This window comes from Pleurodeles waltl, chromosome 7 (genome assembly GCF_031143425.1).
Source record: "Pleurodeles waltl isolate 20211129_DDA chromosome 7, aPleWal1.hap1.20221129, whole genome shotgun sequence".
Lineage (NCBI taxonomy): Eukaryota > Metazoa > Chordata > Amphibia > Caudata > Salamandridae > Pleurodeles > Pleurodeles waltl.
The window spans coordinates 1,500,685,920-1,500,711,348 of NC_090446.1; the positions used below are offsets into that span (position 1 = coordinate 1,500,685,920).

Below are 25,429 nucleotides of genomic sequence, written 5' to 3' on the forward strand. Positions count from 1 at the left end.
TTATTCTCAATCAAGATTCATGTTTCATTGCATTTTAAAAGAAAACAACTTTAAAATCACAACTGTCAGCATACCATAGAACTACTTCGAGCCCCAATTCATGGGTGGCATTCAAGGGTTAACCATTAGATCTTGATGTCACTTTAATGCAAACCTTTAGTAAACATAAGGAAAACAAAAAATATTGAAACAAGTTTTTGTACTCATAGTTTAACAGCTGCAGAACCAGGCTTGTATTTGACTAACCTATAGTGCATGCACATCAATATGGTGTCAGTGCACCACTCCACATTTAAACTGTTAGGCAGTAGTACACTCAAGTGAATATATAGTCACCTTTAAAGCTATATTGTGACAAAAAGCAGCCAAATCTTTGTTACGTCAATGGTTTAGAATGTGACACATTAGAACACTCAATCACAACTTATCAGCTGTGTACTATACATATAATTTTAGCGAAATCAAAATGTCCTGGCAAACGCAGGACCTACAAATCTAGGCTCCTGCACGTATTTATTCTTTTATTAAAATCGAGCACTTGTTAGAACCCAAAGGATGCCTTTGGCGATTGCTTCATTAATTATCAACGTGTAGAAATAGCAGCCAGGGCTCCGCCCCCTAAGTAAACGCGAAACTAGTCAGGTTAGAACTGAAACGCTCATTTACGGTTCCCTTTCCCGCTCAATGCACGCGCAGTCCTAGGACAGAACAAACCCGGAAAGTATTTGTTTTTTTAATGACCTTGCTCTTCCTCCTCGAGCATTAGTCAAGTGTACAAATCCACCGAGTTGCCTAAACCGGACTGGCATTACACGTCAGGGTGGAGAGGGGTGCGTAAGGCCGCACCCGAACTTCCTCCTTGTGCACTTCTGACGCTAGCAGAGAAGGGAGGGGACACGAGGTACCCAACAGGTAGCGGGCTGGCAGGTGTTTAAAAGAGTCTCCTCAAACCAGGTCCTGGCTCTACTCTGACACCATCTGTTTTCCTCGGCAGACGAACAAGAAGGGAAGCGCAGGGATGGAGGCGGGAAGGCTGGCGCAGGTTTTGCGGAAAGTGGCCTTGCCGGGGATGCTGATGGCGGTCCTCTTGGCTCAAGGTATGTTGTGGGGTGGATGTGGTGTGCCTGCTGCCATGTAATAATTTGTGGGGGTTAGGGAATGTGTGCACCTCACTGCCGGCACGTGGACCCTCGATTACCAGTATCATGTGCATATCGACGTGTGTTCTTGACTGCATGGGCGCCCTATAAAACCATAAGCTTTGAATAAAATGGCAAACTTACAGAGACAGGCGAGGGGAACACGGGACAGGGCTCCGATGTGGGTGATTGCATTTCGAACTGATTCAACATGATACATTTTTTAAGCAGATGGGCGAAACCTTGTAGAGAATAGGTCTGGCTTAAGTGTGCTGCTTCTGTGTGCCTTGCTTTGATAGGACTGGTGTATGTGATGTTTCATACCACACTTCTGCTGACCCTAAGTGCTACAAATAGCCGATGTTATTATCAAGAATAATGGTGCTCAGTTGATCGACTTTGGAAGGATGGAAGGCTGAGTTAACCTAGCTGCCATTCAGACCCGTGGCTGTTCGCACCCATATTTGAGCACAGGCTATGAAAGTGATGAGGAACAACTAATTAACAGAATTGATAATGGGAGTACGGCCCACATGAAAACAACAAGTCCTTTGAGTTGTTAAAAATGTAGGATTTTCCAAGTGTGAGCACACACAGCGGGAAGGAGACAGGTTCTCAGTGCGGGAAACAGGCGGTGAATACTCTGCTGCCTTTGAGTGTACCCCGGCGGAACCAGTGGTGGTTTCAGTGGTAGTTGGACTGTGTGTATTTGTGTGTATGTATGTGGTATTTCCATATTTGCCCACTTACAAAATATTTTCACAGTGTGAGAAGGGAGCAGGACCTTGGAGGGGGCGGGGCCTGGTGAAGCACTCTGCCCTTCACTAAGACCCCGCCCCCTCTCCCAAAAACACCCCCCAAAACGAAAGTTATCCCGGCTGTGGCCGATGTCCTGCGGTGTTTTCATACCTTTTATAGACATGGACTGCTTACGGCCTCCGAAACCGAGCTGGAAACCCACTATTTGAAGTGGTTTCAGGCTTCTTGTCCCTGCCACAGTGTGATTTTGGCTCCTCACTTGGTGACCGTGAGGAGGGCCAATAAATAGAGGGATAGGGAGGAGTTATGGTCCAGTGTATATCCTCCCGGTAGATACGTCAAAATATAAGATACACTGTTCCAAATAGAAGGAGAGAAAGGATACTGTGGCGGGGGTCCTAAAATTTAGGAGCAAGAAACCTCACACATCAAAAAGGATGTCATGCTTCATCATCGGAGTTGCTCCTCGTCAGACCGGCACTGCAATGTCGGACGGGCACCACCCCGAATGGGGGGACTCTTTGCCGGAGATCTTTTAAATGATGATGCTGTGACCCCAAGAATGAGTAAGCAAAGGAGATAAAAAAAAAGGGTGATTAAAATTGGCTCTCAAAGCCTACAACGGGTAATCAATTTATTGGACCAGATGGGAGATAGAGGCCAAGGTTAAAAAATAGTCATAAGAGTGAAACAGAGATAATGTGCAATGCTGCAATTTGTAGGATGCCCTTTTAAAGGGTGCCAGTGTGAAAGCTTGGAGGCCATGAAGTAAGGCATTACACCATCTGGATGTGTGAGTAGAAGACTTGAACAGCAATTCTGAATTCATTTTCCAGAAGAAACAGTTGAATTTTCTTTGGAAGAGAGACCTGGTACCAGGTCACCTTTGTTTTTTGTTAATGCCTTCCTTGAGGGTTAGGTTGGGCTCTAGGGTGAATCCACGGGACGTACCGTTCAGTGAAAGTTTGAGTTCAGAGTCCTCAAAGTTCATGTAATTGAGACAGGTTTGCCTTGGCTGTGTTAAGCTTCAGGTAGGCAATGGACACCCAGGTCGGAATGATGTGCAGTGTTTGAGGCTATGGATGTTGGAAGCAGAGGGCACGTTCAAATACAGTTGTGCATAATGGGCACATGGGTGTATCTTCATTCAGCTATCTGTGAGTAGCATCAGATATTCAAAAGCTGTTTGGAGAAATACTCGCAAATTTGTCTCACCACTGGCAATCGCTTAGGGTAGGATTCCAAACCATTGCTTCTTTCCTACAGTCCCACTTCATAATAGACTAAGGCATACACATATAATTGTTTTGCTCCAGCAGGAACAGTTGAGCCCAAACTGCCAAGCTTGGTCCTTTCGATACTGGATCAAAAGTAACCCAAGACCAGTTTGGACCTAGTTAGGCCACTTCAGTCAAAAACAGCCTGGTTCAGTAACACAGCCAGCATTGTACCAACATCTGAGCATACCCTTGACCAGTTAGGGCATTACATGAAACACACACAAAAGGTGATGGGAAGAAGCTTGCAAATAGTCTAACGAGTTGTAGTTGCTTAGTGTAGCATTCCAACTCATTGTTTTTTTTGTTTTTTTTTGGCACACCGTGCCAACCCAGGTTGGACTCAGCCATATGCAAACCATCCTGAATCCTGCTCCAATAGGAACAGTCCAGCCCAAACAGTCAACCCAAGACTGGTTTCGGCATAGTTGAGCTTTGTCAGTCGGATGCAGATAAGTTCCAGTGCCACACAGAGCACATGGCCTACATCAGGCCACTTAGAGAAGTACCTCAAATACACAGAAGGTGATGGGAGGAATGTTTGAAAGTAGTCTAACCACTGGGAATCGCTTTGGGTCACTGGTAGTTTGTGGCACACTGTTCCCATGAGGAGTAAGGGCAGTACGGATTTGCATAAGGTGGGATTTGTCTATAGTTCACAGTAGGTGCGTGCGGGGAAGAGAGATGAAAACATTGCTCCCGCAAGCTGGGAGCTGCTATTCAAAACAGCACTCTACTTGGAGGAGAAATGCTGGCTCCCACAGGATGACTTCAAAGCATCAAACTAGCAAGATGTTTGGAATGAATGTTATAGTTATGTTTGGATGCAGAGCAGAACAGTCACTTCTGGCCTAATGGTCAAGGTCTTGTACGTCTTGTACTATCACTCAGTAGGCTGAATGATCACATCCTAGTATCCCTTGGCAATATGGTTATCTATTTAGTAGTGTTTAGACTAATAAAGCTTTCTAGTGATGGAACATTCACTTTTCATTCCAAAACATGGGTGGGTTGACTGTCATAGGTATCTCTGGAAGCATCATAGTAAGAAGTCCACTATGGGCTAAAGGTTAAGGTCAGAGATCCTCACACTGAAAGATGAGGGTTCTACTCCAAGTGTGTCCCTGCTCATTTTTCTTCTTTAATTTCTTTTAAACTTCAAAAGTTTAAAAGGTTCATACTGAAAGGTGATCTCACTCTCTTTAATTGACAAATACATTTCACTTTCTTTCTCTCTCTGTTTCTCATTTTCTGTCTCATTCTCCCACTCTCACACCCACTCAGACCCTTACACTCCCATTCACACACCCACTCAGACCCTCATGCACTCACTCACAGACCCACTAAGACACTCACACACCCACTCACAGACCCACTCAGCCTCATACACACCCACTCACAGACCCACTGAAACCCTTACTTATCCACTCACAGACTCTCACAGACACTGACACACCCACTAAGACACTGATGCACCCACTCTCTCACCCACTGTCAGACACTCTCACAGCCACTTTCACCCCCAGATACACCCTCCCACACTCTGAGAAGTAGGACGTGGCCAAATCTTTGGCAGTGTACAGCGTTGGGTTGGGCAGTTAGGGCAGTAGGCAGAAGGGTCTGGCTGCAGCCGTGGCCCTGTATCCAAACCCTGCCTTGCATGGCCTTTGACCACGCACAACACATCCCAGGCCCTGTGGCCAATCGCCACACGTACAGCAGAGGGCCATGTGTGGCAGGGGTTGGTTTAACGTATAGTAATGAAAATTACAGTACTTTAAAAATACAATAGAAATTCACTGAACATAACAAAGGTTACAGGGGCGCTATAGTTAGGAGTTAGAATTTAAAAACAACATAGAAATTCACGTTAAAAACAAAAGGTTACAGGGGCGTAACTGGTGGTCACCAAGTGGTAGTTATAGTTAGGACCATTTTGTTCCATAGACAGAGCATTTTTTGTTTTGCCAAAAACTTTGGTGCCTCTTCACAAATCTTCATGAGATTTTCTAAATTTATACTTTAGTCAGTTCAGCTGCTGTGTTGAAAGTTTCTGGGTGATCCGTCAGGCAAGGGTCAAGAAAAAAGGCGGGGGACCAAAACACTTTCCCCCCATTGTATGTCAATGGGATTTTTCAAGTTTTTGAAAACGACTACAGCCCGACCTGCTAGATGGAATTACACTAAATTTGGCAGAAAGCTAGCTCTTGGTCCAGAAAGGATGCTGATTTGGTGTAAATCAATTCAGAGGGTTTTCGAGATATTAGAGGGCAAAAAATATAGATATCTAGGCACGGAGATACTCAGCCAATCCAACTGGCGTAGTGCTGATATCTGATTTGCTGTCAGCACTTCAGCAAGGAACTGTTGACAGCCATCTTAGGACACAGCTTCAGAAAAAAGTGGAAAAGAAAAGAGGCCAGGGTAGGGTCACCCGAACCCCCAGCCTTGGTCTAAGGGTCCCTTAGGCTAAAAAGTAATTATTTTATTAAATTGCAGGAAAATACCCAGAGCCTCCACACTTAAAAAAATAAAATAAAAATAAGATTGGTCTCCTGCTCTTTTTTATTTTAATTTGCACCCCTGTGGGCTAGGTCCCCGGGACATTGGAGGCTTTAAAAAGGATGTAGGGGCATGGGAACCCCCGTCCTGGGGTTACATTTGCCCACAGAACCACCACCTCTCCAGGGCAAAGCTATAATTTGATATGGGGGAGGCCCGTATGGCCTTCCTCAGAGCCCCAGGAACCGTGACCTCCCCAAGGCTAAAGATTAAGTTAACACAGGGGGGCTAAAATGAAAGAATGAAGTGGGTCTGTTGCGGACCCAAGTCCCCAGGACCACCACCTCCCCATTGCAAATTCTAATGTTGGAGGGGTGCCACGCGGCCCCTCTCGAGGAGCCAATAATGGCCCTGGGGATGGCCACCCTCCCCCTCCAGGGCCGGCACTTGCAATGTCTTGGGGTGCCCAACAGCAGGACATTTGTTCTGACTTGGCGGTAGCTTTGACAGCACCTGTTAAGTCAGAACAACCATTCCAGTTCCAGCAAGTGTCAAACAGGTCTCGCTGCTGGAAGCGCAGGTTTCCTCTGTTTCCCTGCCTGCAAAAACACAGGCAGGGAAACAGAGGAAACAACTGTTCTCATAGAGAGGGAGCTGCATTTTTAGCAGTCCCATCTCTGTGACAGCATGCCGGCTCCTGGAGAAAGCGGGGAGGCGGCTAGGACCACGTGGCCTTCAGGCTCCCCCCAGGATCCCATTACACATAGGGTGCCCTGAAGGGGACCCTGGAGAGATGACTGTGGAATGGAGCCCATGGGGCTGAAATTGGCCCGAGGAGGAACCACCCTGGAGTTATAGTGGTCCCTGGGGGATGGGCTCCCCAAGGCTAAAACCAGCCAGGGGAGGGAGGCCACCCCACCCTCAATGGACATTCACCCAATGAGGTAACACTTAGTACCTAACCTGTGGGAAGTGCTCCAGTTGAATAGACATTTATTGCTTGACTGTGAACTGGATGCTGGATAAACGAGCAGGGAAGCCTCGATTCTGGCCGTGATGCTCATTTCACAGAAATTAAACCTCAACCGGAAGCACTTACAAATATAAGCCTAGCAGGTGTCCCATCACTTCTGGAAAGGACAAATGAGCCTAACTCCTTAGCCTGGCGAAGGCAAAGCAAATGTGCTTACTCAGCGATACTATGTTGAAAAATCATCTGAAATCCTTTGTGGAGGTTAATGCATCTTTCATCTATTGGAGCTCAATCAGACGCTCTTGCACCCACATAGACCCTCTCACACCCACTCTCACACTTAGCCACTCTCACAGTCACTCTCATGCCCAAAGACACCCTTGGACACCTATTCTCACACCCAGACAAACAGGCCATGTGGATAACTCCAGCTGCGCATGGCCAAAGGCCGTGCGCAGCGTAACTATGGGTGGGTAGGGGACTGGCTGCTGGCCAGGCCCTGCATCCGATCCTCATCATACATGGCATTTGGCCATGAGCGGTTCGGGGTTAGGTGGTATTTGGACATGCGTGGGGGCAGTTGGATTAATGTATAGTAATGGAAATTACTTTACATTAAAAAAGCCTTAGAAATTCACTGAAAAAAACAAAGGTTACAGGGACGTTATAGATAGGTTCCAAATTTACTCTCACAAACCACAGAAATGGAGCAGTTATTGTTAGATATATTACAGCACTCATGACCAGCATATTACATTACTCATCACACATTCTATGCCATCATTTATGATATCATTGACAATATCATCTAATGAGTTTGTTAGTTTGTGTGCACCAGGTACCAATGTACATGTGCTTGTTTTGCTTCAGAAGACGTGCTGTCAGTAAAGTTTTCACCAGAGTTTGAAGGCTCCAGGTAGCATGATCATTAGCACCTTGAGACCCTGGTTATTTGACAAGAATAGTCTCTGTTTGGACAAGTTTTACATAGAGCGCACACTGTTCATAATAGATACTTTTTAATACTCTGTGGTGTATTTCTCATGAGAGCTTCACTGTTTGAAAACAGTGTGGACCTGTGTAAACTACCTCAATAGTGTAAACACTGGTTACAGTATCCACTTTTCTACTGATATCCACTTCATTTCTCAGTGTAGATTCAGAGACTGTGAAGGGTTTGCAACAGGAAAAGACAGCCTATGGTAGGGCAATTTGGTGTTCTCTGAATAGTTGTATAGAGATTGAACACCATGTGCAGTAGAAGTTACCCTTTTAGATGTGGTTGTTAGTCAACAGGAACTCGAGTACCCATGAAGTGTACGCTGTAAGGTCAATGTTGCACATAACAGAAGCTTTTTTAACCTATAGGGATTATATGCATGATATGATTAATGATGCTTTATACTAATCTGAGCCATTTTGCACTTAATTCCATATCTCTAATGCAATACCCATTTAAAGAGCAATGTGTACAGAAGCAGCTTGGATAGATGATGTCATCAGTGATGTCATTTGAGATGTCATCAGTGACGTCATAAATGAAGTTACAGCAAAAGTCATGAGTGATGTCATTTGTGAGATCAGAAGCAGTGCATGGCAGGGCACAAGTTATAGTTAGCTCTACTAACTATAACTGGTGAAGTTCCGTGTGTTAGTTAAAAGCGTTATGTTGTCACTGACATATTTACCTAACTAACATATAACATCATCTTAACCTTTGATTTTTCAGTGAAAAAAATAGATGTGTGTGTGCTCATATATATATATATATATATAAGCACTTTCTTCTTTTCACAGAAGGTCGGCACTCCAAGACAAATTGTGATCAAGTTTGTTAACGATTTACAGGAACGCGTTTCAGCATTACTGCCTTCGTCAACCTGCCACACGTCATATTTGTTTACTATTTATACCATCACATGATTATTTCGGCGCAATCTCTAATTTAAACTACATGATTATTTCAACTGAAAATGGCATAATTTCATTATAAATCTAATTCAAGATATATACAATATGTTATATGACAATTTACCCATGATCTGAGATCTTCATTCGTAAAATGAACCAAAAATAAACATAACGACTAGTAAGAGAGAGAATTAAATAACGTGACACAGGAACAATTAGCCCTCAAATCCAACTGTTCAGATTGCAAAAGTATAACATAATCTTTTATTCCTGTAAACCATAAAGGGTGTTCTCATAAATTGCCCAATGAGAATTTAGCACATAGTCATTTCTTGGCAATCATACATATATGGACCACCTGTGCAGCTATCTCCAGGCAAGATTTCATAAAGTTTATATTTAATAATATCGAATCAAATCACAGTAATTTTGTATTATAAGCAAGTACATAGAAATAATCATGTGTTCCCCTTACTGTCAGTTGGGGAATTTTCTTAAGATTGAGAAACACTTTAGGCAATAGCAGGTGGCTTAATTCGATAATCCAATAGTGCTGGGCTAGCATGCTGTGGTATATCACAAGTGCTGTCTCTTGAGCAAGCCTTGCATTAAACTGCATTCCAAACATAAAATCAGAAAAACAATGATTCATCAAGGTCAGGTATTTCAACAACAGACAGAAAACAAGATGATTTCCTTACTACATAAAAATTGAGATTCCACATTCCGCCCTCCGATACCCAATGGTATCCTATACTATCTCCTTCAATAGTATTACATCCTCTCAGCCCTTCAAGTTGTCACTGTCACTCGTATGGTGGTCCCCTTGCCAATGATGCCTACTTGTATTACAGCAATCAGTGACGAGAATACTAATGCAGGTAGGGCATACCTGTATGTGCACACAGTGTTATCAATATTGGAACCCCTATTATTACAACTTCTGAAAACCAGGATCCCCAGTTGCTAAGCCACATCTCTACCATTTCCCAGATGCCATCTGTGTGTATTCCCTCTGCCTCCTTCTTCCCCTTTTTTTATATCATCTATGGCCTTATTTATTTTTCCACTCTTGTCCAGTATATGCGCACAGCAAGATTGGTGAATGACTTGACAGACCTCACCCTCTTTTGCTAGGAGGATGTCTAACGCAATACAACTCTGGATCACTACGGCCCTCATAGCTGTTAGTTCTTCTGTTATGTTTCCTAACATTGCTGATGTGGAATGTGCCAATTTTTCTATCAGTCGTGCGAGTTAATATACTCTAAATGATGAACAGGCCATCTCTGCAGGGGTCGACATCACACTTATAGCTGTGAAAGTATGATCCAACCATGGGGGTGTCCTTTTCCTAGGGGCTCTTGGGCTAGCTAGATGACCTATCAAGGAAATATTGGCAACATGGGTCATTTGGGGTAGCACCAGTGAAGGGTGACAACTGCCATATCAACCAGCAGGCAATCAAAATATGCTCACTTTCAACACATGGAGAAAAATCCCTCAGGTCCCTCCAACTGTAGTGACAGCTGCATCAGACCATCCTTTGTCCTTTATAAATGTGCATACCTGCTGCATTTACTGTTGCTCACATATGTGGGGGTGTTTTCCTTTATTGATCTTTCCTTACAAGCCACCTTGTGCTCAGCATTAATCACCTTCACCACAGTACATGGCCCATCTTCCTTTTTGGTGCTCTTTGAACTTTTTTTAAAATTGGTATGCCCAAGTCCTCCACCCTCTTACCCCAGGAACATACCGGGCTAGTGGGTCCTTTCCTCCATTTGTTTCCTTTAGCTTTGTTCCATTAAACTTGCTCAATAAACTTGCTGTCTCCTTCCTGTGGGCACATATTTGCACATGGTAGTCCACCCTGGGAAGATGATGGGATTGTTTTAGTTTTGGAAGACATACCATAACGTGTATGCATTATCTCAGCAACAACTTTACATCCTGCATATTTCCAAATGGGACTCATTGTTTCCTGGGAATGCATTGGTAGGTGTGTGAAAACATAGCAATCCGAAACATTGGCAATCTCTACATGCAGGTTTACCATTTGTACATATGTATTTTCAGTATAGGCTTCCTTATATTCACTCCATGCCACTGTCTTCTTATCTTTTAATGTCCCCAGTGTCTCTATCTCCTCTCGTTTTGACCACGTTACTGTTTGTGTCTTGTTCAGTTCCCCAGTTTTATTGGTGGCATCAGGACCCTCAAGGAAAAGTATAGATACGTGATCTGCAAATAGTACTACTATTATAGCCACTATTATTCCTGGAATTGGTGTAAGTATTGCTGTCATCACCTAAGGCCATTTTCTTCCTCCTTCCTTCCTCCTTGGCATGGTCTCTGATGTTGGATGCTAGTTTGAGGCAAGTGTTGCAGTGATGAAATGGCAAATGTGTTCCCGTTATCAATGGTACCTTCCACAAGTCGTATCAGAGGTTAACCTGTACTTCATATCGACTTAGGTATCTAACAGTTTAGAAGCTCAGGATAGGACCCGTTTGCAATCCTTGCCTTCTGCAAGGATGTGTGCAGCAAGAGCAGTCCTAGCAGGACTCGTTTGCATCTGATACTGGAGGTGTAGCATGAGCTGCCCCGGTCGAACGAAGGTTGTACCTTGGGACAGGTGAGGAGACTGCTAGTGGCACCATCAGCTGCTCCTGCTTCTTATTTTCTGTGTTTGCTGCCTTTTCGGTGTGGGATCTGTGAATCCAGGAAGGTAGCCCTGCACACTTGATGGTTGTGGCAGTCATCAGAAGCACCTAGTAAGGTCCCCTCCACCATGGTTGAAGGCAGCATCGCCGGGTGTGGTCTTTCACCCAGCCCAGGTCTCCAGGCTGCAGTCCATGTTCTAATGGTGTTTCCTCTTCTAGTAGGACCTGCAGCACCTAGCGGTGAAGACAACACAATGTTTCTGTTTGTTTTTTACAATACTGTAGAAGAAGGTCATCAGTTACTGACAAAGGAGCAATAAACAAATGGCCAGGTATGTTCATCGGACGACCAAACAGAAACTCACGAGTGCTCAGTTATTTTACTCTGTCAGGGGTGCATCTCATGGCTAATAGGGCTAACAGTAGCACATCTATCCAGGACAGTTCAGTGGATGCACAAATCATTCCTATTTTGTTTTTCAATACCCCATTCTTTCTTTCCACTGCTCCTGTTGCTGGTGGGTGATAGGCGCAATGCAGTTTCTATCTGACCCTCAGCCCTTTGCATATGCCATCTATTACATGGGAGATGAATCTTGGCCCATTGTCAGTACTCAAAAGGGTTGGCACACCAAAGCGAGGAATGAGTTCCTTGAGAAAACACTTGGCAACTGTTTGTGCAACACAGTTCTTTGTTGGATAGGCCTCAGTCCACTTGCTAAACATGCACACTATGACCAGGACATATTTGTACTTGTGCGTGGGAGGCATATGAATGAAATCCATTTGCAAACTTCTTTCAAAGGGTTCATGTGGTGGTGGAAAGTGGTCTGCTGCAGGTATTGTACCTTTCCATTTGTTGTATAATGCAGGGACAGTACATTGTTTGCACAAACGTTCAGCATACTGGCAGAATTGTATAACTGTACCAGCACTGGGAAAACAAACAAATCATTTCATCACGTCCCACACGTGAAAAGCCTTGGAAAGCACAGGCCATAGAAGGTTGCATTGCCACTGGCGAACTTATCTTACTATTTGTACCTGTCCATACCCCCTCTACCGTCACACAATCTCCCTTTTACCAGTTTCCTCCTCTCATACCCCAGTCTGTTGGTAAATGCATTCTGGACCAAAATACAAACAATCATCTTTTGTCGGAGGAGAAGATGACATTTGAACCATTTCATATGTTTGATGTTCACATCCTGTCAGAGCAATTCTCTTTGCCTCTCCATCAGTGAAAGCATTTCCTCCTGATACATAGGGGCATATTTATACTCTGTTTGCGCCGAATGTGCGTCAAAAGTTTTGACGCAAAATCGGGCAAGGGGGCATGACTCCTGTCTTTGCTAAGACAGGAGTCATGTCAATGGAGGTTGGGCGTCAAAAGCCCGAAACCGGTCCCAGGATGCTTGTTTCCGGTCCAGGGAGGACCTGGCCTTGCAGTTCGGGCTGGACTGTTCCCATGAGGAACAGGGTCAAGACTGATTTGCATATGGCTGGGTCCAAACTGGGGTGGCATGGTGAGCAAAAGAACGATGGATTAAACCCAGATCTGTCTCACAGGGTCAAGACTGATTTGCATATGGCTGGGTCCAAACTGGAATGGCATGGGCAGCAAAAAAACGATGGATTTAGGCCCAGATCACTGTACTGGGGGTGAATGTTTGACAATGTTCAGCATTCCGTCCATCACTTATTGTTTTTGCATTTGTCGCCCTAAGTGGGAAGGGTATGCCCAGACGTGGGTCCCGTGCTTCCCATGCCACTGGATTCAAGCTAGCCTGGCTGATGAGGGGTGAAACCCCGAAACCGGTCCCAGGATGCTTGTTTCCAGTCTAGGGAGGATCTGGCCTTGCAGTTCGGGCTGGACTGTTCCCATGAGGAACAGGGTCAAGACTGATTTGCATATGGCTGGGTCCAAACTGGGGTGTCATGGTGAGCAAAAGAACAATGGATTAAACCCAGATCTGTGACTGGGGGTGAGTGTTTGCATTGTCAGCACTCCGTCCATCATCTTTTTGTGTTGCTATCAGTATATATATTCATTGTTTTCCTTTGTGCCACTTTGCAAGCTCTTGTCAAGGCCACTAATTCTTCTGCTTGGGCATTTTTTGTTGTCAACTGCCCCCCACAACAACCTTTTATCTGTGCCCATGGCATAATCAGCTTGCAGGGCTTCCTGTGTCATCTCTAAAGCATAACCCATCTCCAAATAGGTCTCTGTCAGTGTTTGGGAATGGAGTGTCTCTGAGGTCTAGCCGCACCTTGGTGTAACCGTCAGTCGCTAGTACACAATCATGAAATGCATCATCTGTGGTACAATTATACAGGTCACCTCCCGCTGGAAACAAGCAAGCGAGCTTAAGGGTGGTGCATTTCTTAATAGTAATGTGTGGGGCCAGCAGTGTCCATTCATTTTGTGTAAGACGGGTGTTTGTCAAATGCTGTGTCTTTGTGGCTGTCAGCAGTGTATCTACTGCATGGGGAACATGCAAAACCAAGGTATGTGCCAACACCACGTGCTCCGATTGTTCCACTGCTAGTGCCACTGAGGCAACTGCTCTCAGACATGGTGAAAAGGTGCCAGCTACAAGGTCCAAGGTAGTGAAATAGTAAGCCACTGGGCTGTAAAAGTACCCGTGCTTCTGTGCAGGACTTCTGGCAAGCAGTCCCCCTTCTCATGACAAAACAGATTGAAGTCCTTAGTGTAATCTGGGAGGCCTAGTGCTGGGGCCATACACAGTTCACACTTCAAAGTCACAAATACCTTTTCACACTCTGGGGACCATGGTACGGGTTCAGACACCTGCTTGTGGGTAAGGTTTTGTAGTGTATGTGTAATCAGGGAGTAGTTTGGTATCCAGGGCCTGCAGGAGCCTGCCACTCCCAGAAAAGTTCTCACCTCCTTTTGTGTGCAGGTCCTGGGAAACTGCGTTATGATGGAAACACTGTCAGGTAGTAGTCTAAGAGTCCCCTAAGGCAACTCATGACCCAGTTACTGCACTGTTGTCAAGCAAAACTGTAGCTTCTTGGGGGACACCTTGTAACCCTTCTCTGCCAAGTGACAAAGCAGTGCCACTGTGTACTCCAAGCAAGCTGTATGAGAAGGTGGGGCCATCTAAAGATCATCAGTACACTGTACCAAAGTAGAGCCTCCAGCAGTTGTAAGGAGGCCAGATGTGTCTTCAGGGCATTTGAAAAAATCAAAGGTGATTCTGTGTACCCCTGAGGTAATTTTTCCCAAGTCATTCTTCTTCTGCCTATTGAAAATGCAAAAAGGTATTGGGAATCTTTATGTAATGGGAAGGAAAAGAAGGTGGGGCTTAAATCCACGACCATGAAGTGAGTAGCAGTGGCTGGAATGCTAGATAGAATTACAGCTGGGTTCCGAACAACAGGAAATGATAGGATCCCAATTTTGTTTCATTTGTGGAGATCCTATGTGAACCTATATGTGGGGGCCTCGCCTGGTCCCTTGGGCATTTTTTTTTTAGGCAATATAGGGATGTTACAAGGACTGTCCCTTATCTCCCTTATCTCTCCCTGTTGTAAAAGGTCCCTTATTAATGGAGTGATACCCTCCTCTCTTTCTGTTGAAATCTTTTATTGTGGAACTTGTGGTAGTGGCACACCTGGCATCAACTTCACCGTCACTTGGGAATAATTCAGCACTCACCCCCTATCATTGGCTCCTCAAGCCCCAACACTTTCTGGGACAGAGTCCTGCAGCTCCTGTGGATTGCCTAATGTTCCCAGTGGTGCACATTTCATGAAGGATTGCAACATCAGTCCATTCATTCTGCTTTCCAGAAGAACCCCTAGTGGTGAACAATGGATGATACATTGTAGTTTGCAGAGTAAGGCCCATATTTATACTTGGTTTGCGCTGACTTAGCATCATTTCTATTAATGCTAATTCAGTGCAAACCTAACTCCATATTTATACTTTGGCGCTAGACACGTCTAGTGCCAAAGTAATGGAGTTTACATCATTTTCTGGAGGGGAAAACAATAAGATGCAAGGTAAGCGTTCCCGTCCAGAAAAGGACGATGTGGCTTTTACGCCATATTTATCCCCTGTCTTAAAATCCAGCACGGGGTCTAGGGGCCTTAAATAATGGTTAGCACCATTATTTAAAGGCCGGGTCTGGTCAGGCGTAAGGGTACCTGTAGGCAGATTTCCTTGGTGGGAGCCCATGGATATTGCCCACAGGTGACCTCCTTTCCTGTCCCCAGGGACACCCCCACCCACCCCTACCCACACCAGGAGGTCACTTAAGGATGTGGGACCAATCCAAGGTAAGTCCGGGTAAGTATATATTTATTTTGCCAAACACCGCTCGGGGCCCTGACTTGGGGCCTCCTGCACGGTGCTGGCCCCAATGGCCATGCCAGGGGGTGGTGGGCATGGCTCCTGTCTTTACTAAGACAGAAGTAATGTCCATGGGGCTTGTGCACCAGAAAATGGCGCTGCACTGCCTAGAGGCGGCTTACTATCATCCAGATCACTCCTACTAAATGGTAAAGGGTAGCAGCATATTATTGTTAGTTCGTCAAAATGTCATAATACCCAAATATGAAAAAAACTTTACCGGACCCAACAAGTATGATTGTGACAAAGAGCGACACTAATAGTGATGTAGTAATAGCACATGACATACATATGTATATCATAATAAAACATGATTAAAACCTAAGACAGTTACAACTGCTAAACTGCCACACAACTGCCACCCCACTCTTGTACCCAGGATCCCGCCAATCCTGGGGACAACCGGAGGCCAGCCCGAGCACTAGGCGTCTGGCACCAAAACAGGTTGGAGGAGAGGGTAGAGAACCAGCAGAACACCACTAGTCTGCCGGACTGGGCGGACCCCTACCGCCACAAAAAGAGCTGAAGATCTCAAAGTCAGTGCACAACCTGCACCAGCAGCCCCACCAGCAGCAAAAATTACACCTGCACCTCTGCAGAGGAGTGTAGTCTGTGGAAGACCACCAACTCAGAGTCACTGGAAATAGTCCCACACAGACATTTATCATGACACACAAGGCAATACACAAAGAGGGCTAGAAAGAGCAAACAACCAAAAGGGAGAAATATCAAAAAGACAATCTCAATAGGCAAAGCCGCCGCCATCAGGGAGAAAGGGGGAAGAGAAGAGAGAGCACAGAAGCAGAACCCACATCAAGGAGGTGACATGTACTCGCGGCTGCACCAAACTCTCCACAGCGAGGGCTGCACAGAGGAACACCAACAGTCCACAGACTGGCCCCAGGGAGGCCAGGCTGGGGGAGTATGGGGACCAGTAAACAGACCCCTCCTCATGACGCATTCTCCACCATCTGTAGAAGTCACTGTTTAAATCCAGGCCCAAATCAAAGACAAACACCATCTAGTTGTAGTAAGAGAGACAATTTAATAACGTGACACAGGAACAATTGGCCCTCAAAACCATCTGTTTAAATTGCAGAAGTATAACATCATCTTTTATTCCTATAAACCACAAAGGGTGGTCTCATAAATTGTACAATGACAATTTAGCACATAGTCATTTCTCGGTGATCATACATATATGGATCACATGTCCAGCTATCTTCAGGCAAGATTTCATAATGTTTATATTTAATATACAATCAGATCACAGTAATATTACATTATAGGAAATTACATAGAATTAATCACATGTTCCCCCTACTGTGAGATGGGGAATTTCCATAAAAGTGAGAAACGTGTTAGGCAATAGCAGGTGTCCTGACACAATAACACATTACTGCTGAGCTAGCGTTCTGTGGTATATCACAAGTGCTTTCAGTTGAGGAAGCCCTGCATCAAATTGCTTTCCAAGCATAAAATCAGGAAAACAATGGTTCATCAAGGTCAGGTATTTCAACAACAGGCAGGGTCCTTATCATTGAGTATCACAGGACTCTTCAGAAAACAAGATGGATTCCTTACCACAAAAAAATTGGGATTCAACATTTACCTGAGGGAACGAGTTATAGTTACTTCACATAACTCTAGCAACTGAACAACCAACCCTCTATAACATTCCAACTCTGCGCCATGCATGGCCTTTGGCTGTGTGCGGCGGGGGTCGAACACATGGTCTGGCCTGTGGCCAGCCCTCTAATAACCACCCAAACCCGCACCACACATGTGAGGATTGGCTGCAAATCCTCTCCTGTGGCCAGGTCCTGCAGACAACCCCCTATACCCACCCAGCCTCACCGCACGCACAGCCTTTGGACAACCTCCTATAATCACCAAACCACATGGTACACACCACCTCCCCGGGTCTACCTAAAAAACAAAATTGTCTGGGGCCATTGAGACCCCCCTGCCGTGTCCCAGGAACTACCACCTCCCCAGAGCTACGTAATAAGAAATTTTGTGGGGGGGCACACAGACCTGACCACACCACCTCCGGCCCCAGGGACCACCACCTCCCCGGGGCTACCAAATGAAAATTGTTGGGGAGCCACACTGACCCCCGGGCACCATCATCTCCCCGGTACTACGTAAAATAAATTGTTGTGGAGCTTTGCAGACCCCAACTGGGCCCCAGGGACCACCACCTCCATGGGGCAACAAAATAAAAATAGTTAGGGTGGCAGCGTACACCGCCCTAGACCCCGGGGACCACCACCTCCCCAAGACTCCCAACCAAACATATTTGGGGGGGCACACAGGCCCCTCCATCCCCTGGGGACCACCACCTCCCCAGGGCTACTCACATGGAACCCTTCTTCACCCGGGGATCACCACCTCCCTACGGCTACTTTTAAAAATAAATGGGGGTCCACTTGGACCTTCTAGGCATCAGGGACCATTACCTCCCTGAGGCTACTTCAAATAAATTGATGGTGGGCCTCACTGATCTCTCCTTGGGCCCCGGAGACTACCACCTCCCAGGGGCAATAGCTTAAAAACACTTAGGGGGGCTGCATGCCCCTTCAGGCTCCAGGGACCACCACCTCCCCAGAGCCATTTATTTCCTTTAACAAAGGGAGAGGAGCCATGCGACTCCCTCCTTTCCCTAGGCCTATTTCAGTCCTGGGGATCCCATCCCGCTGGCCCCGGCCACATCATCCTGGGTGCCCTGGCACCACCCAGGGCACCCAGTAGTGATTGTTGACAGTGGGAGGAGCCTCAAGGCCCCTGGTGGTCCCAGCTGGCTCCTGCAGGAGCCGGCATTGCTACTGCATGCAGGGAGCTGCTCAAAATACAGCTTGCTGCATGTGGGAGCAATAGTTTAATCTCTTTCCCTGTCTGCTTAACAGCTGTTTGCTTTTGCTTGGCAGGAACTGTCAGCTCCTGCCAAGCAAAAGCAAACAACTATCCCCCGAAGGTGGGCACCTTGGGAGGTAGCAGGAGCCGACCTTGGTGGGTGGTGGTCCCCAGGGCCATGTATGAATCCAGGATGGGTGAGCCATGCAGCCCTCTCTCCTTTAATGGGCATAGGTCGACCTGGGGAGCTGAGGGTCCCCAGGGCCATCTATAGCCCAGGAAGGGGCCCCCTATATATTTTACATATACTTATTGGCCAGGGAGAGGTGGTGGGGCCCAGGGGTCCACGCAGCCCCCCTCTTAATTTTTTTTAAATATACCCAAGGAGGTGGTGGGGCCCGGGGGAGTCTTCTGCTGGGCCAGTTCCCGGGGACACTGCCTTTTTATAGAGGAGGGGGGTCCACATGGCCCACTACATATCTTTTATTTATAGCCCCTGGAAGTTGGTGATCCCTGGGTCTATAATAAGCCCTAGGAGAGGGGCCCTGTGTGCCCCCCTCCTCTATAAAAAGGCAGTGTCCCCGGGAACTGGCCCAGCAGGGGGCAAAATAACTGAGAAACGCAGGAGACTGTGTTTTTTTTTTTTAAACCTGAGCGAAATCTACGGATCCAGCTGCAAATTTCACCAACATTTTCATAAAAAATACTTTTGAGCCATGGCTGCCAAGGCTCGGGGGTAGCGGATACATACACTATTTTTTTTAAATGTGATGTGCAGACCAATCACTACCTTGTTGCCAGATTTGGTGTGCTTCCATCAAGCGGTTTGGACTGCAGGTATGTCTAAAAAGAATATGGGAATTAACATGCAAACAGACATTTTTTGACCCCCCTTTGTCTCGGCCGTCGCTTGACGGATCATCCCAAAACCTACCTTTACTGCTTTGTTCTGAAGCAAATAGCAACTGATCTCTGGACCTGGATTTGACTGGAAAGAAAAATAGCAATACACATGATGATACTGCTAATGTTAGATACATAACCACGTTTAATAGGGCTCATGAATCCATCAGAAAGATTTTACAGAAACATTGGCACATGCTAAAAAGTGATCCTGTGATAGGCACTAATTTGAAAAATAGGCCTACAATAACATATAGAAAAGGGACGTCAATGAGAAATGTCCTTGTGAAAAGCGATGTGAGACAGGGGAAGACTATGCAAAGTAGCTGGCTTCAATCGCAAAATGGATTTTTTAAATGTGCCAAATGTAAAGCATGTAAAAATGGTGAAAACATTAAGAGTATCCAGCAAGGAGACAGAACTATTCACACCATAAAAGGCAGATACGACTGCAGGAGTGAATATGTCATTTACATTTTAAAATTCAGTTGTCCCAAGATATATGTTGGCAGTACTAAACTCCAAGTGCACAAAAGAATACTCCAACATTTGAGGGTGATAACCAACAAAGACGATTCATACCCTGTTGCTAGACATGTACATGAGTTCCATGCAGGACGAATGGAAAGTATCAAATATAGTGTAATTGACGGAATAAAAAAAGATGTACGTGGAGGGGACAGGGAGAAAAACCTGAGAAAGTTGGAATCCAGATATATTTTGACACTTGATTCTAGAGAGCCAGTAGGATTAAACTCTAGTGAAGAATTATATATTCATTTGAACTAAGTGGGTTCCTTATTCAGTATATTCTTTCATTTAGGCCTTTTTAGTCACATGTTCTGTCTGTTGATAAACACAATTTTTTTTTTTCTGCATGAGACATATGGTACCATTCATAAAAAATAAAAATTAAAAATTAAAAATTAATAATATTTTCTTTACTGTCGTGAAAACAATGGTACCATAATATTCCACAGGTTTAAGTACATAGTTATTGCTATTGTGTTATATCATGGTCGTTGCAGTATTTATATGTGTTTCCAACATGTTTAACGATTCTTCTAAGATTTTTCCATGGTTACATAGTATAGTATAACTTTGTTTTTGTTGTTGGTAAATCGTTGATTAAGGTATGCAATTAATCTTTGAATTATGCTTAGTTAATAACTAGTATGAGAGTTTCAATTCAATTTCTTTTTGTTATCTTTGCCTACATATTTGCTTCTATTTACTACTTAGATTAGATTCGTTTTTGGATAAGAACAAGGTTTTCATAGACATAACATGTAAAATAGGAGGTAAAATTCATAGGCATTTATTTATATATGCATTTGTACATGTTTTTGCAATTAGGCGTAATGATGGATGTTGTGAATATTATATGTTTAACTATCAGTATTTTTGTTACTTTGTTGCTTTAAGAAATGCACTTGTATTTAAATGGGGCAAAAATGGCGGCCCACACAGGTTGAGAAAGGCGGAGACGCCGAAACGCGTTCCTGTTTGTTTGTATTAAACCTTAGATCTGCACATTCACGGAGTGCCGGTTGCCTTATTAAAAAATAAGGTTGTGTTTGTATGTCAGACGTGGTGGCGCGCGTCTTATCCAGGCACCATTGGCGATTAGGAGCGGCAAGGGAATTGCCGAAGTTAAGTGTTTCTAAATTAACCTCGCTGCCCCCGTAATGGATTTTCACTGAGAGAGACCTTCATACCGTTCCCGACAGTCTACGCGGAGTCGGAGGACACCGGAGTCGACAGTCGAGTTGTACGGTAAGCAAAAGGTTCTCGTTTAGTTTCATAAATATTTCCTTCAAAACGGAGCCAAGCGCCGAGCAGAAATCAGGAGTTATCTGCATTTTACATGGCGCGTGAATGCTGAAAGAAAACGATATTGGTACAAGTGTTTACAAAGGATCGGCAACAATGTATCTATGTTCATTTGGGAAAACAGACTATTCAAAGACACGAAAAGCCGTATAACAGTGTTGGGGAAACACGAACTTTTGAGTTATCACGAACTGAACGCAGCATAATTATTTTTCAATATAAACAAAGTACTGTTTTCAGACGGACTTCAAAGCTTATTTAACCATGGAATAGTGTGTAGATTGGAGTACGGACCGGTGGTGTTCACAAGGGATTGGCAACATTATACCCAGGCGCACATTGACAACAGATTTTCTAAAGATATGAGAAGTCATAAAAAGACTTTTTGGAAAACGCGAATGTTTTAGTCATTATGAAATGAGCGTGGCATGTCCGTTTTCAAGAGAAACCTACATAAAGACGAGAGTAGCCCCATAATATATATTTTTTGCCTAATGCGAAGATTTTTTGTCATCATGCATTCAGTGTGATGCGCCTTGGTGCATAAAAGCGATGTACGGCTCTGTGATCAACATTAGAGTATAAGTAATTTATTGGAGGATCGAAAGGTATTTTTTGGATATAGACATTCATATTACATATACACACAAAATAATGGCTAACAAAACCACAAATGTCTATGAAAACAGAAAATTAAGAGCAGAATTAGCCTTTGCTAAATGTACTAACAATGGGAATGATCAATTAACCAGGGGGGACTCCCCAGCAGCAAGCACAGACATTTATGGGGCATTTAAAGAACTAGAAAAATTGAAAAAGAAAGAACTAAGCAAATGGTGGGAATGTGAGTCTCTTAATAAGTACTTGGAAGTGGATAGAGTACCCAGGGGCTTAAGAATTTTTATTATGCCTAATTATGATGACTCAAATCCTGATCTTCTAAAGGAATGGGCAGCTCACAATGCTGCAAGCTCTGCAGGAATGATGAGAATATTAATCAAGTATGCACAAATCGAGAGAGAGACAGTTATAGAACAAATCAATAGTGTTACTAAGCGAGTTGAAGCTTTTTCGGATAAAAATTTAGTTGAATCTTTGAGTAATGCCATGGAAGAGCGATTGAGCAAGATTGAGGAAGAGATCATTTCCAAGAAATCACGGAAATTCAACAGAGACGCATTTGATTATGAGACGGGACAAATTTACACATTTGCGAGGAAATTTGATTATTGGAGACAATTGAAAGTGAAGGAATCAGCAAGCCAAATTCAAAGCACTGCACGAAGGACATCCAATGTAGGCATGAGTGAGAGTTCTGATACAGATTTTGAAGAAACATCAAGAACAAAGTCACACACCACATTACAAGAAGAGTTTGATTTTTTAAGGAAGGATCGGAGAACAAATCACAGACCATGGAGAGGAGGAACTCGAATAAGAGGAAGAGGCAGAGGCAGAAAAGACGAGGGGGCAAAAGAAAACCACAGCGACGAGGGAAGCAAGATGACTCGCAGCAGCAAACGGTACTAACTGACAATAAAACTGTGGTTAATCTATCAGACATACAATTGGACCAGGAGGACAAAGTTAATTTATCGTTAGGCCTTTCGTACTGCCAATCCAGTGATTTTGATTATGTGCAAAGCCGTATAGACTTGTTTCTGTTTATACGTAAATTAAAATTGTCAAAAATCCATCAAGCGAAGTGTAAAAAAGTAACAACACAAGGGGAGTGTACAGAAGAAATCAGTTATAACACACAAAGACTAATCAGTCATAATCTAACAATTGAGGATGGGTCACTAATGAGAGAACTTTGGGAATTGGAAGATAGCACAATGGGTGAAATTAATGAAGAACAGATGTTAGACAGATTGGAATCAGAAGGAATCTGTCTTAACAAAGATGGAGCATCAGGTCTGAAACCAAAGTCAAAAACTGTCCCATCACCCAGTGGAGATATGATTGACCAATTTTCAGAGACTGTGACTAAAGAATTGAAAATTTTGAGAGCCAGAAGTTGGAGTGCATTCAACAACAAAAAGGGTGGATTTTATAAAACATTAGATAAACTTTCCAATAACCCAGACATTGTAGTAAGAGGCTCCGATAAAGGAGGGAATATAGTGATCTGGTCAACAAAACAATACATGGATGAAGCATACAAACAATTGAATGACAACAAATGTTATAGAAGGATTGACCTTGATCACGTTGAGAGTGTTCAAATACAATTTGATTCAGAATTGATACAATGGAGTGACAAAGGTCTCATCAGTCAACAAGAATACAGTTTTCTGAAAGTAGACTTTCCCAATTCACCTGTATTTTACCTGATACCGAAGATCCACAAAGATGTACACAAACCCCCTGGGCGACCTATAGTGTCCATTAAAGGAAGTTTGTTTGAAACCGTATCACAATAGATAGACAAGTTTTTACAGCCACTAGTTAGAAATCTATCTTCCTATCTGCGAGATAGTGGTGATTTTCTGAGGAGGATTTTTGATGTTGGCTGGGACAATGAATACTTGTTGATGACACTTGATGTTACAGCATTATATACAAGTATCCCACATGAATTGAGAATCCAGGCAGTAGAATATTTTTTGAAAATGAGATCAATCAGTTTTTACCACCATAGCAAAATGCTGAGCCAAATGATAAGATGGTGTCTACAACATAACATGTTTTTCTTCAATAATGAGATATTTGAGCAGGTATGCGGTACAGCAATGGGAACATGCTTTGCTCCAAGTTATGCCAACTTATTCATGGGGTGGTGGGAAGAACAGATACTTAACAACTTCCCGCTAGATAAATGGAATGATAACATCGTTCTGTGGCTCAGATATATCGATGATATTTTCATAATTTGGAAGGGTGATCGAGGTACTGCTAGCAATTTTATCAAAGAAATAAATATTAATCATTGTAATTTGAAATTCACGGGGAAAATTGACAACCATGAGATTGAATTCTTAGACATCAGAGTATTCATTGAAAATAACAAAATTGAGACAACATTGTTTAGGAAAGCCACAGCAGGGAACAGCATCCTGCATGCTAAAAGTCACCATCCTCAACCTCTGAAGAATAACATTCCTTTTGGAGAATTTTTGAGAGCCAAGAGAATTTGCAGTAAAGAAAGTGATTATTTAAAAGTACAAGACAACATGATTGACAGATTAAAACAGAGAGGATACTCCAGTGAGTTATTACAACACAGTGCAGTTAGAGTCAAATCCAGGTCCAGAGATCAGTTGCTATTTGCTTCAGAACAAAGCAGTAAAGGTGGAAAGAAAAATAGCAATACACATGATGATACTGCTAATGTTAGATACATAACCACGTTTAATAGGGCTCATGAATCCATCAGAAAGATTTTACAGAAACATTGGCACATGCTAAAAAGTGATCTTGTGATAGGCACTAATTTGAAAAATAGGCCTACAATAACATATAGAAAAGGGACGTCAATGAGAAATGTCCTTGTGAAAAGTGATGTGAGACAGGGGAAGACTATGCAAAGTAGCTGGCTTCAATCGCAAAATGGATTTTTTTAAATGTGCCAAATGTAAAGCATGTAAAAATGGTGAAAACATTAAGAGTATCCAGCAAGGAGACAGAACTATTCACACCATAAAAGGCAGATACGACTGCAGGAGTGAATATGTCATTTACATTTTAAAATGCAGTTGTCCCAAGATATATGTTGGTAGTACTAAACTCCAAGTGCACAAAAGAATACTCCAACATTTGAGGGCGATAACCAACAAAGACGATTCATACCCTGTTGCTAGACATGTACATGAGTTCCATGCAGGACGAATGGAAAGTATCAAATATAGTGTAATTGACGGAATAAAAAAAGATGTACGTGGAGGGGACAGGGAGAAAAACCTGAAAAAGTTGGAATCCAGATATATTTTGACACTTGATTCTAGAGAGCCAGTAGGATTAAACTCTAGTGAAGAATTATATATTCATTTGAACTAAGTGGGTTCCTTATTCAGTATATTCTTTCATTTAGGCCTTTTTAGTCACATGTTCTGTCTGTTGATACACACAAAAAAAAAATTCAGCATGAGACATATGGTACCATTCATAAAAATTAAAAATTTAAAATTAAAAATTAATAATATTTTCTTTACTGTTGTGAAAACAATGGTACCATAATATTCCACAGGTTTAAGTACATAGTTATTGCTATTGTGTCATATCATGGTCGT

At 43.7% G+C, this 25,429-nt stretch overlaps 1 protein-coding gene across 3 annotated transcripts in view; it reads left to right on the forward strand.

Moving 5' to 3' along the window:
- The first annotated feature begins 799 nt into the window (after window positions 1-799).
- Window positions 800-25,429, forward strand: part of LOC138246588 (ly6/PLAUR domain-containing protein 3-like) — a 119,272-nt gene continuing 94,642 nt past the window's right edge. The window contains exon 1 of one of the 3 annotated variants that reach the window (XM_069201281.1): window positions 800-1,097. In XM_069201281.1, the coding sequence (XP_069057382.1) occupies window positions 1,019-1,097 (79 nt within the window). In that variant the 5' untranslated portion in view covers window positions 800-1,018. The remainder of the gene's footprint in view (window positions 1,098-25,429) is intronic. The other 2 variants (XM_069201282.1, XM_069201280.1) reach the window with 2 other exon arrangements.